The sequence below is a fragment of the Phoca vitulina genome, unplaced genomic scaffold (genome assembly GCF_004348235.1).
Source record: "Phoca vitulina isolate PV1807 unplaced genomic scaffold, GSC_HSeal_1.0 scaffold4, whole genome shotgun sequence".
NCBI lineage: Eukaryota > Metazoa > Chordata > Mammalia > Carnivora > Phocidae > Phoca > Phoca vitulina.
This window is the reverse complement of record NW_022589707.1, coordinates 45,968,563-45,981,991: the sequence shown is the minus strand read 5'-3', so window position 1 is coordinate 45,981,991 and position 13,429 is coordinate 45,968,563. Positions and strand designations below refer to the sequence as shown.

General features: G+C 40.3%; 1 protein-coding gene across 1 annotated transcript in view; it reads left to right on the top strand.

Annotated features, from left to right (window-relative positions):
• DNAH11 (dynein axonemal heavy chain 11) overlaps positions 1-13,429 on the top strand; it is a 320,378-nt gene that overhangs the window by 244,445 nt on the left and 62,504 nt on the right. The window contains exons 63-64 of the mRNA XM_032401311.1: positions 5,198-5,433; positions 6,590-6,712. Of these exons, the coding sequence (XP_032257202.1) occupies positions 5,198-5,433; positions 6,590-6,712 (359 nt within the window). The remainder of the gene's footprint in view (positions 1-5,197; positions 5,434-6,589; positions 6,713-13,429) is intronic.

Sequence of the window (13,429 nt, the reverse complement as noted above, 5' to 3'; positions counted from 1 at the left end):
GTCAACTGTAGTCCCTGTCCACGTCCTCCCTCCCTTTTCTGAGTCACTCTGGACAGGCTTTTGTCCCCACCACTCCACCAAGACTCCTCTGGGGTGATTTTGCTTCCGTGTTGCTAAGTCTAGCGGTTTGTTTTCCATTCTCATCATACTTGACTCTTGGCTGCATCTGATGCAATCGATCACTCCATCTTTCCATCAGTACCTTCTTTACTTGATTCTAAGACCTCCCCTTTCCCCATCTTCCTCCCACCTCACTGACCAGTCCTTCTTGGACTTCGTTACATTTTTCCTCTTCTCCTCAACCTTAATGGTGAAATGCCCGGCCTTTAATCTTTGAGCTGCTTTTCATCAGGTTCGTGGCTTTAAATGTCACCTGCACATCAGTAATTTGCAGAAGTATATCAGTGGCCCAGACCTGGCATCTTCACTCCTGTGTCTGAAAGATGTCTCACATACAGCACCTCCAAACCGAAATCCTGACCTTCCCCCCAAAACTCCTTCTACCCAAGTATTCCCATCTTGTTGAATGGCAGCTCGATCCTTCTGTTGGGCCAAAAACCTTAGAGTCACCTTGATGTGACTCTTCCCTTTGGCACTCATATCCAGTCCATCTAGGAAATTCTGTAGGCTACACCTCCAAAATCTATTCAGAATCTGACCAGTTTTCACCACCTTCACTGCTCCCATCCTGGGCCAAGCTATCATCCCTCTCTTGAACAACTGCAGAAATCTCCTAACCGGTTTCCCTGTTGCTGCATTTGCTGCTTCTCTCCAAAATCGGATCTCAACGTGTCAGCCAGTGTGATGCTTTAAAAGTTCAAGTCAGGTAAAGTGAATTTTCTTTGAAAATCCCTCTGATGACTCCCCACTGCACTCCAAGCAAAAGCTAGAAATCCTACAAAGTCTTATAAAACCCTCTGTGATTTTGCCCCTTACTCTTTTTATCTCACTTCCTATTAGTCTTTCCTCACTGCTCTGCTGCAGCCACATGGGCCACCTTTCTTAAATATACCAGATACGTTCTGACCGCAGACCCTTTGCACAAGTTGTTATCTCTGTCTTAAAGTCTTCTCTCAGGACATAAAAGTACCTCATTCCCATCCATCAGGTCTTTGTTCAAATAACATCTTCGTAGGGCGCCTGGGTGGCTCAGTTGGTTAAGCGACTGCCTTCGGCTCAGGTCATGATCCTGGAGTCCCGGGATCGAGTCCCGCATCGGGCTCCCTGCTCTGCAGGGGGTCTGCTCCTCCCTCTGACCCTCCCCCCTCTCATGTGCTCTCTCTCTCATTCTCTCTCTCTCAAATAAATAAATAAAATCTTTAAAAAAAAATAAAATAAAATAACATCTTCGTATCTCTAGATAGGATTATAACTTCCATCCTTCCGCACGCTTCATCCCACTCCATTTTTTTCACCATAACGTTTATCACTTTCTAATATGTTATTTCATTTATTCATTTGCTGTGGTTAATAGCTTTCCTCTCCCTCAGCTACGGTGTAAGATCCATGGAGCAAGGATTTTGTATGTTTTGTTAACTACTCTGTCCTGGAATGGCACCTGGAACATTGTAGATGCTCAGTATATCTTTTCATTGAGGTGTAAATTACATACCATGCAATTCACCCACTTAAAGTATCCACTTCAGTAGTGTTTAGTGTATTCAGAGAGTCGTACAACCATCATCACAGTCCATTCTAGAACATTTTCATCACCCCATGTCCGTTAACTCCAATCACCCCATCCTCTCCAGGCTTAGACAATCACCGTCTAATTTATGTCTCTAGAGATTTGCCTGTTGTGAACACTTCCTACGAATGAACTCGCACAATGTGCGGCGTTTGATGCCTGACTTCTTTTACTTGGCATGTTTTCCAGGTTCATCCATGATGCGTAACCTGTATCAGGATTTCATTACTTGTTAAGCCTCAATTATGTTCTATTACATGAATGTGCCACATTTTATTTACACATTCATCAGTTGATGGGCATTTGGGTTGCTTCTCCTTTTTGGTTATTATGAAAAACACTGCTGTGAACATTAGAATTATTTGTATAGAGGTTTCTGCATGGACATGTTTGATTTCTCTTTGGTATATACACAGGAGTGAGGGTTTTTTTTAGGCTGCATGGTAACTCTATGTTTAATCCTTTGAAGAACTACCAGACTATCAATATGTTTTCTAAAATAAAGGAATATATGCTTACATATACATTGTACATCAGTGGGGGAAGTAATGGATTTTTCAACGAATGGTGATTGAACTGCAAACCAACCTTTTGGGCAAAACAACAGTTAGCCCTCTCCTTCACAGCTTCATAGCAAACAAAAAGAGTTCCAAATGATTTAGGTATTAGAATGTTAAGTAAGCTTTAAAAAATGTAAATACTCTGGTATATCATTATAGACTGGAAAATACAGATGAACATGACAGAATTAGTAAGGAGCCACATTATAGCCCGCATATTAGAAACTGAGAAACAGAGTTTGAATTTTATCGTAAGCATCGGGAGTCATTGAAGGATTTTAGGTAGGTCTGTGGTCAGAATTACACATTCGAAAGCTGACACCGGGCACAGAAGGAACAGTGACTTGACGGGGAAGAGACCACTGTTACTGAGGCCACATGTTATGATGGCAGTTCGGAAGACGGTGAGCTGAACAAAGTGATGGTAGCGGACCCGGCCAGCCGGGGAGTGATACCAGAGGAGGCCAGGAGGAAGCACTGCTAAAACAAAGCTTTGGCTTGCACATGGGAGTGATGGGGAGATAGTAAGTAGGTGCAGGTGCCATTCCCGGAGATGAAAATTGGTTTGGGAGAAAAGATGAAGATAACAGGAAGATGACTGCACAGTGTCTCGGAAGCATTAGTGTCCGTGACCAGTAGGGAGCTGGATTAAGAGTGTTATTGGGTGGAGAGTCAGATATGGGAGTCACTGATGTGTAGGGAGTTGTTAGAACTGCCCTTGGATGAGATCACATCAGAGGAACTTTAGAGTAAAGGGAAATGACTCAGCGCTGGGAAGTAGAGAAAGATGAAGAAGGAGCGAAGATTGGAGACCACCTCTGGCAAACGTGGTGCCATGGGAGACCAGAGTATAAACAGGAGAATGGTCAGAGCCCCAGAGCCTCGGAGAGAAGAGCTAAGAACCCAGAGTGTCCTCACATAGGGAAATGTGAAGGTCTTCTGTGACCACGAAAGTGTGACAAGCCAGAAGCCAGATTGCACGGAGTTACACAGTAAGTGGGAGGTGAGGAAGTAGAAGGAAAAGGCAGATTATTCTTGGAGGAATTTGCCTGGGACGGGAAGGAGGTAAGCAGAGTGCCTAGGTAGACACGGAGCTACGTGCAGAGTTGGTTTTTCAGTGTGAATGAAACAGGAGCATGTTTCTTTGCTTCAGGAGGAGAGGAAAAGGAAAAGGAATTGTGGAGGATAAAAGGGTGAAGAGGGATGAGCCACCAGAAATGGGGAGGGCATGGGCTCCAGAATAGAGGTAGTAGAATGACCGTCAGATAGGAGAAGCAAGGCTCTTTGAAGTCAGGTGGGAGGGAAGGAGACAAAGGTGGTCAGAGGTGTGCCCGGTAGGGGCTCAAACACTTCAAACTGTCAAATTCGGACACAAGATCTACATGTATACTGTCTCTTACTCCTTTTTACATCAGAAATTAAAGTTATTTCAAACCTCCGGTTGTTCCAAGTTGTTTGCATTAAGTAGAAGGTAAGAAGTTAAAGCCACAGGTCCCTTGCTAATAGGAGGATGCATATTCTAAAAGATACCAATTTTCTTGTGTCTTTAAGAAAACTGTGTGCCAATACCAAGGCTCTCTGCTCATATCAGTAGGTGATAGAGTTTATTTCTAAGATAACGTTGTGGTCAGAGACAGTGGGACTATTATGCTACTTTCCCTAGATTTATTGATATCAAATTGCATCGCAGCATCTATATTGTAAGAATTCTTCCAGCGTTTTCTTTGCTGAAGATCCCTGGCCAACCCCTCAGTCTTGACTCCAGCTGCTGCTACAGCCCCCTGGCCCACGCTAAGTAGGGCTCTTACTCTCTTATGGAGGCATGTTTCCATGTTAGCCCCCACCCAGCCACCAGACAGTGTTTATTACATGGGAGGTGCTCCGTAAATATTGGGTGATGGATGACCAAATGAATAAATTCCTTAATAAATTCCTTTCCATAATCTCGTGTATTTTTTGTAAAGTCCACTTTTGTAAAGAATGCTCCTTACTCTTTAAAATGGGTTTTGGGGGCACCTGGGTGTCTCAGTCAGTTCTGAACATCTGACTTCTGATTTCAGCTCGCGTCACGATCTCAGGGTTGTGAGATCAAGCCCCCCCGCATAGGGCTCAGCCCTGAGCGGGGGGTTTGCTTCTCTCCCTCTCCCTCTGCTCTCCGCGCCTCCCTCCCCGCCCCACCCCCACTCCCGCTCACGCTCGGGCACACGAGGCTGCCATCTCAGGCCCTGGGCACAGCCAGCGAGCTGGTGGAGTTGCCGCCGGCTGAATACATTCCGTTAACCTCTCCACAGAAGAGAAGTCCTCTCTTCATAGTGTTGGCCTGTGCTACAGGGTGAATTGCCTGAGCGATATTGCGTTTGAGCATTGCTCATGTGGGGTGATGAACCCCTGGAGCAAGTACCTTTCTGTTGTCCTGTGGTCCTTCCTGGTGTCTAAGTCCCCCACACCCCCCATTGGGGGAGCAGCCATCGATGTCTGCGTAGGGCCCTGTCTCTTTCATTTGAAGTCAGACTCAATAATAAACCAGATGTGGGCGCCTGGGTGGCTCAATTGTTAAGCATCTGCCTTTGACTCAGGTCATGATCCCAGGTCCTGGGATCGAGCCCCGCATCGGGCTCCTTGCTAGCAGGGAGCCTGCTTCTCCCTCTCCTCCTCACTTGCGCTCTCTCTCACTATGTCTGTCTCTCTCTCTCAAATAAATAAAATCTAAAAAAAAAAATTAATAATAATAACCAGATGTTGAATACTGCATTTGACAGAATTCGGAGAGGTAAATAACCCCAAATTGTCAAATTGTGTCTCACAATGAGAGTTTCATTTTGGCTTCTGAGAGTGCGGAGAGCATTGGCATGTGTCGTCTTGGCTTTGGTCTCTCATTTTCTTGTCTGTCACACGGAGTCTTTTGCTCTGCTACACTGACAGTTGACTGCATTCAACTCTGATTTTCAAGGTTTGCATCCCAATAACCGAAGGCCTGGACTTGATTGCCACACTGACGGATGACGCCACCATTGCCACCTGGAATAACGAGGGGCTGCCCAGTGACAGAATGTCCGCCGAAAATGCCACTATCCTGACACACTGTGAGCGCTGGCCCCTGATGATAGATCCTCAGCAGCAGGGAATTAAGTGGATCAGGAATAAGTACGGAACAGACCTGAAAGTCACCCATTTGGGCCAGAGAGGGTATGTGAAATCGGAAGGATTGACTTTCTCTTGAGCTGCTGTGAACTGGGTCTGATTTGTACAAGGTCCTGGCGATTGCTAAACGGTCCCCTCTCTGCTAAACGTGACACTCTGGCTCTCCTTGTCTGTCTGCTTGCTCAGGTTTCACATAAAATATTTGTTGAAAGGGCATTTCTGTTAGGTGGCATCCACTTACCTGAAGATGAAATGAGGTTGAAGATGAGAACAAACACTGCCCCCGAGTGGAAAAATAGGTTTCCTAAGGCCAAAAATGGAATAGGAGGGACTGTAATCCTTTAGGGCATTTGGCATATGGCAACCCAAGAACGGTCAGCAGATTAGAATCCTATTCCTGAATATATACCTGGCCTATTGTAAGATTTTAGCATGGCTGCAAGCCCCAACACTGAATGCCTGAAGATAATTCCTTAGTTGAGTTTTATATATCGCCTTTGAGAACTCTGTCTCTCCTGAGACTTTGTGTCATTGGGTCCTCATGACAATACTGTCTGATAAATAAAGTTGTCTTGGACATAGCTGGTCTTCAGTTAATATTGAATAATTTTAGACTTACTGGTATTTGATTTGATCCTTTCATTATCTTTTCACATATAAAATGAAATAAAGAATTTCTGCCACTGCACAGATAAATGTACTCCTTGCTTATCTGAATACTTGGGGAAAATTATTTTTGAGGGGGAGAGCCTATTTTTGGAGAGGGAGAATGAAATATAGTGATAATATGCCACTTGTCATGACTGAACTTAAAGGTTTAAAAAAATGAATGTTTGACAAAACCACAAGACATTTAATATATTTTGAATTTTTTTTTTAATCAAAAAAAGGACCTGTTAAATGAATTTAAATTTATGATGTTTGGGTAAGTTACATTTGTCTCAACCATGGTTATTGTCAAAAGAACTAATTTACACATGGACTTATTCATACTCTTGAATTTCACTTGGAAAATATCACTGTGTAATTCATCTCAAAATCTAATCATGAATTTCTATGTAATCTAGTTGAATACTTTATGAAACAGTTTTCTCTAAGTTTGTCTTGTCAAAAAAATACATTAAACCAAATATAATTTAATATAAATAATTTTGAACATTTTCGCTGTGCTTATTTATCTCAATTCTGATTGAATTTTAAGGTTTTTGAATGCCATTGAAACTGCTTTGGCCTTTGGAGATGTCATCTTAGTTGAAAATCTGGAGGAAACAATAGATCCAGTCCTTGATCCACTGCTTGGCAGAAACACAATTAAAAAAGGAAAGTAAGTATTCTTGAATTTTCACTTATATTTTGTGCTGCATATGAATGTGATCAGCAGCTCCTGTTAGCCTCAGAATCAGTGCAGTCCACTGGAATCTTCTTGATGAGGTTTCTGAGTTTCCACTCCATGGCACCTCCATTCCAAGAGAAAAGCAACCTCAACATGATCCAGACTTACAGACTATTTCTTTGGTAGATTTAGACTCATGTTATCCAGTCCCTGATCTATAAACCAAAAAATGCATTGTCACAAATGTGCGAGTAGTTGCTCCTCTATCAGTTCATACCAAAGAAGTGTAAGACTTCGCAAAACACCTTTAGTGTCTTTACCTATACTGTGTATCTTTTATATCCTTATTTACTTCATATTTTTCTTTAGAACACTTCTAAGTCCGCTAATGTTTTTGGTTTAATTCAACTTCATCCAGAGTAATGGCATCCACAAAATGAGGAGTTTACTGTGCTAGTTCTCTTTTTTCTAATACACTTACAATATGTAGATAATATATTTTTTAAAAATTCTTTAGTGGACCCCTAAAATCATTCCCATACCAGCAACGGTACCACCAACAAGAAAGAACGGGCCCCGTGAGCTCTGTGTGATGTTCCAGATAGCTGCCATTCCCCTGGGCACCAGACTATCTAGGACATTCTCCCAGAGGCAGGGAAGCCATTTCCAGGGAGTCCTCCTAGCACGTTCTATAAATGTGTGAAAGGTCGCATGCAGCAAGTGTGTTTCTGACCAAGCCTCTGCGGGCTCACAGGGTTGTGGCATGCCATTCGCTCTCTGTGCCTCTTCACTCGCGAAACCAACACTTGCTAGACTTAATTCACTGGGTTTCCTTCTCTTCTTGTGCGGTTTTTTTCCTTCAAAGAGATAGGATTTCAAAATTTCTCCAGCACCCTTCTTTGACACCCAGTCTCTGCCTCAGAGCTAACGGTCTCTTTTCTCACCACCAGTTCATTCCTGTCAATTTTAAATGGAAATAGGTCTACATAAGGATACCTAACTTCTGGTTTTTAAAGAGTCCCTAACAGCTTAGTATAATATTTATTAGACAAGGAAATCCATTTACAGTGACTGACAACTTATAATTGTTTAATAAGCCAAAATTTACCCAGCCATGCATTTAGAAAAATTTAATAAGCTCCTTGACAAACTGCAACTCTGACATAAATATAATTGTAGCTGCGTCTGATGCGTTAAAAATATAGTGTAAAATCGTGAATGTCACTGAAGTGAAATCTTTATTATTAAGGTTTTGACTCTATTAGAAAGACCTAAAATTTTTTGTCCGTGAAATACACATTCTCTAGCTTTAACTTGGACCTTTACTAACACAATTTAGGTGTAAGAAATTTGGTGATTCTCTCTCTCTCTCTCTCACTCTCTCGCTCTCGCTCTTTCTCTCTCTATATATGTTTATATCATTTAAAAATATTGTAAACATAATAAACAATATTTTATTTTTATTTATATTTTGTATATATGTATTTAAATATATAACTAATATATAATAAATATAAATAAAATAAAATATATAATAAAATAAATATAAATATAATTATAAATAATATGATTATAAATGATTTTATGTATATTTATATTTTATATATTATATATATTATATATAGTTAAATATATAAGTAATACATAATATAAATATAAATATAAAATAAATACATAAGTTTATTATATATGTTTAAATATATAATATAAATATATAATGAATATAAATAAAATAATTATAATTATACATGTGCATATATATATATACATATATATAAATATAAAATTTCCAGGGACTAATAAATTTGAGTCATGATTTTTCTTCAGGATGGCTATAGTTACATATTATTGTGAATCCCAGAAGTCTTACATTTCAGAAACAAATTATTTTACATAGAGCATCAAGGCTTTATCACAAACAGTCTAAAACAACTTATTCCAAATTATATTATTTCCTGAATGGGTACTCTCTGTTAGACTTTACAGAACTGATCTTATCATTCCAGCATTTTTTTTTAAAGACCAAGAGAATTTAAAATGATACGTAAGAACATAACAAGTGGTGTTTATCACATGCAGTTATTACGTTAACAATCCTAGTTCCTAAACTCATACATGTGGGAACAATGACTTACATGAGTGTAAAATCATATCTGTATCTCCAGTTTTTCCCACTTCCCTCTCCCTTGCAGATATTTTTAGTTTCTTTTTCCAGAGAATCTGAGTGCTGGTGGACTCCTTACATACTGTATCAGTCACTAATAAAACTTCTCTGAGCTCTGTGTTTACCAGGCGCTGTACTGGGGGCTGCAGATCCAAAGTATGATAAGGTAGAGAGCCTGCCTTTAAGGAAGCTCCATTTCCTTAGGGGAAAGGCAGACCTGTAAACAGAAGAAATACTGTGCTGTTGGTGTGACGATAGAAGTATACGTGGCAGGGATTCATCATTGCCAGAGTGGAGACTTGGAAAGACGTTGTGGAAAAAATTACATATGGTTACATTGACATTTACTATGAGTCTGGAAAGATGAGTGGGCATTTGTCAGATAGACAAGTGGGAGAAGAGAATTTTGGAATGAGAAACCTAATAACAAATAGCAAAACACAAAACAGCCCAACAGCTTTGGGATCCACATCAATGGAGAGTCTTGTGTTGGAAGGAATAAAGGACAGTAAGGCTTGGGTGAGGTGAGACCTGAGAGATGGGCAGGAACCCCAGAGTGTAGACATCCTGGGGACCCACAGGTGACTTCTAAGTTGGCTCTTTCCTATAGGTTGATAATTCTCTTTCTTTTCACTACTAAACACAGTAAACACACTAAAGGGGCCCATTCCTATCAGTAACATTAGCTGACAATAGCAGCAGTGGTTCTTAACCAAAAGACCTTGCCTTCCTGGAGTAACACATCTGGAGTCTCCGTATTTTCACTTGAGAATCATGAGCATGTCAGTAGGGAAGCTAGTGAAGACACTTAAGCCTCCTCGGAGTAATGTAATCAGATTTGTTTCTGAAAGGACATCCTGTTGGCATTGTAAAGTATTGAATGAAGGGACATGGACCATGGTCCATGGGGCCAGGATCTAATTAGCAAACAGTTGGAGTCATCCAGTTGAGACATGATATGACCCTAAACTAAGGCAGTGATACGAGAAAGACAGGAGAGGACAAACGAAAGAATTCTCAAGGAGTTAACTTCTTTTTTTTTTTAAGAATTTATTTATTTATTTGCCAGAGAGAGAGCACAAGCAGGGAGAGCGGCAGGCAAAGGGAGAAGGAGATTCCCTGCCAAGAAAGGAGCCCAATGTGGGACTCGATCCCAGGACTCAGGGATCATGACCTGAGCCGAAGGCAGACACTCAACCGACTGAGCCACCCAGGTGCCCCTCAAGGAGTTAATTTCATCAGTTCATGGTCATTAATGGAATTTTGTAGGTAGGGAAAAAAAGGAACTTTCAAGGGTGATTTCCACTCTTCTGCCCGGTTAAATGATGGTGTGATTTATGGAGAGTTGTGGTATAGCAACTGGAGTACGTGTAGGGAAAGAGGTAATGATTTCACTTCTTAGACTTTCCAAGATGTAGGTGCTACTTTAAGATTCTCAGGAAGTCTAAGAAGCCAGAGGACATGTGAGTATGGAGCTTCACAAGGAGATCTTGGCTGACTGTGTAGATCGGGGAATATCTACATGGAGAGGTAGTTAAACCAGCATGGTAGGTGTGATTTTTTTTTTTTAAAGATTTATTTATTTTTGAGAGAGCACACACACCTGTGCATGAACAGGGGGAGGGGGAGAGGGAGAGAATCTTCAAGCAGACTCTCCACTGAGTGGAGAGCCTGATGTGGGCTCGATCCCAAGACCATGAGATCATGACCTGAGCTGAAACCAAGAGTTGGACACTTAACCAACTGAGCCACCCAGGCACCCTTGTAGATGTGATTATTTAGGGACATGTTCTACAGTGTGATCAGAGGTCACAATCACTTCACAGATGAGAGAAATGGGGACTAAACGAGCAACTAAATGTCCTCTTGAAAGCCCTTTGACCGTATGAAGTTTCATACATATGTGGAATCATAATTTCTTAACAAGTTTTTCCAAATAAATAGGCACTACCCTCTTTCAGTAGAATTCCTATGAATGCTACTTGGCCATCGTAACTCTCCCTACTCTTTTTTTCCCTAAACCTTGTTTATTTTCTCATCAATGTTTTGGAATCCGTGTTTCATTTTTTTTTTTAATCTATATCTTACGATGAGTTCCAACCTTTCATTTCTTATTGCTGGATGGAGTAATGTCTTTACATTCTCTCTCTGCTCACTCCTTTCCAACCCAGAGAGTGGTTAAAATAATCTTTCCCTAATACTGCTTCTATTGCTGGCCTGTTGAAGAACCCATTAAGAATTCTCTGTTGCCTATTACATTAAATTGAAATGAAGCTCTGCTCTGAGGCCTACGAAATGCTTTACCTGTTTGGTGCTTCTTATTCCCTTCATTCACACAGATTACTTGCCCCCTCCTATGATGTGCTATTTTACCTACCTTGTCTTTCTACAAATCCAATATTCACTTAATTCAGAATTCAACTGCCATTTAAGTAATTAAATGGGAATTTTAAGTTTCCACTTTCTTTGCCTCCCACCCACAGTCCATTCTGTACTGGGCCTCTGTGACATTCTGCCTTTATCTGTCCCTCTTATGATATGTTAATTTTTTTTTCAGTCCTATATCTGCATTAGATGGCAAGTTCTCTTAGATGGATAAGAAACATCTGTCTTTAAAAAGATGGTTAACCAAAGTAAAATAGTAAAAATAATCAAAACATAGACTTTTATTTCTGGCATTATGGCAGATTAGATGTGTGAATGCTGAAAAACAACTAAATATGTTAAAATATTCATACCTTCTGGCAGTTGGTTGACAAAGTGCAACCAAAAAGCGGGAATTGGATAGACAAGGAACACCAAAGCTGGTTTTCTTCTCGAGGGCACCTGCTAAAACCTGATGACCATGGGTTTCTGTTTTGATGGATGCCTAGAGCCTGGACCAAGCCAGTTGAGGGTGTGAAGTCTGCCTAGAGATTGCTGTATCAAGCTAGAGACTCAAGGGGCCATACCTTCATTTTAAGGGTAAATTTGTCGAAAATTAAACAAAACCCAGCCCTGCAGAAGAGTGCTTTCCTTTTCTGTACCTTGGCACTGAGAAGAGGTGGGAAAATGTGCCCTGAGAGTTCAGAAACTGTCTCTCTTATAAATGTTTAAGACGAATTTTTACTTAGATGACCTAAAAACCTCAAACCAATAACTTATTTTAAGTGGTGCTGGATTGGTCACACCCTGAAGTACTTGGCAGACGCAAACAAAAATCCTGTCTGTAATTATGTACCCAGACTTCAGAGGATGTACAAGATATAATTCCAGGGTATGTGAGTTCGCGGGCCAAAATCACAGAACATAGGAAATAAGGCATCATGAACGAGAGCCAATAGTTACATCAGATAACAGAATCCTTATCTCATTGTTGCTTTGTTTCATATTTCCTTGATTGTTAATGAGGATATGTTTATTAGCCTTCCAAGGATTGTTTATTATTAACTTTTACTAATGTTTTCCATGAGCTGTTCATCAATTTCTTTCATTCCTCATTTTTTTTGCTTCCACTCATTGCTCTCTTTCCAACATGATTTTGAATTTATTCTTTCTTTCAACATATATTTTTCCATCTTTTCCATAGGACTTGGCATGGGGGGGAAAGTAAATACCATGATCAATCCATGGTCTTGAACTAGCTGTGTGAGCATTTTCAAGAGAGACTTTAAGGCTCTGAGTTGGGGCTTACGTGCTAGCATGTGGTTGTTAGAAATTAGCATTGGGGTAGAAGAAGGAAGATGAAATTTGGTTCAGATCTTGGTCTGCTACCCTCTAGTTTGGTGATTTGGGGTAAGTCGGTCAGGCCATTTTTCTGCCTTTACATTTTCTTACCTGGTGATAAGGAAAAGAATACAACATAGCACAGATAGGGAGTCAAAGTATATTATTTCCTTTGAATCTTGAACCAGTGATAAGTACAGTATGTGGGTGATTGGGAGCTTGAATCAGAGGCTAAGCCAGAGATCCTGAAGTAAGACATTGTTTTTTTGGATGTGGGATGTGTGAACAAGGAATCAGTCATAGCTTTTGGTGTTTTAAGTTGACTCCTAAGAACAGGAGAGAGTTTTAGTCACTTAAATTGTATTAGTTAGTGCTGGTACATATAAAATACATAATATATAAAAGTTAGAAAGCATAATAATAAATTAGATATATATTTTCCATTCAAACCATGAATCGAAAGATTACCAATATTCTTTAAGCCACATTTGCGCTCCTCTCATTCCCCACTGGGCCTCCTCTCCCAAAGCTAGTATCCTAAATTTGTTCTCATTTCAAAACTTATTTAAAATACTTTCATTTATTTTTGTTTGAGTTGGGGCTTTACAAAAGTGTAATCATTGTGTATATAAAGGGACTCGAATTTTGTACTGTTACATATCTAAGACTTACCCGAATTCTTGTTTTTAGCTCTAATTGTTTCATCATCATCATCATATTCAGTGGTGTAACTGCTCCTCAGTTTACTTAATACTGTTATTGAAGGACATTTAGGTTATTACAAGCCATGCTGCTGTGCATATTAATACACTGAGCATCTGTATGTGCATCTGCAGGTG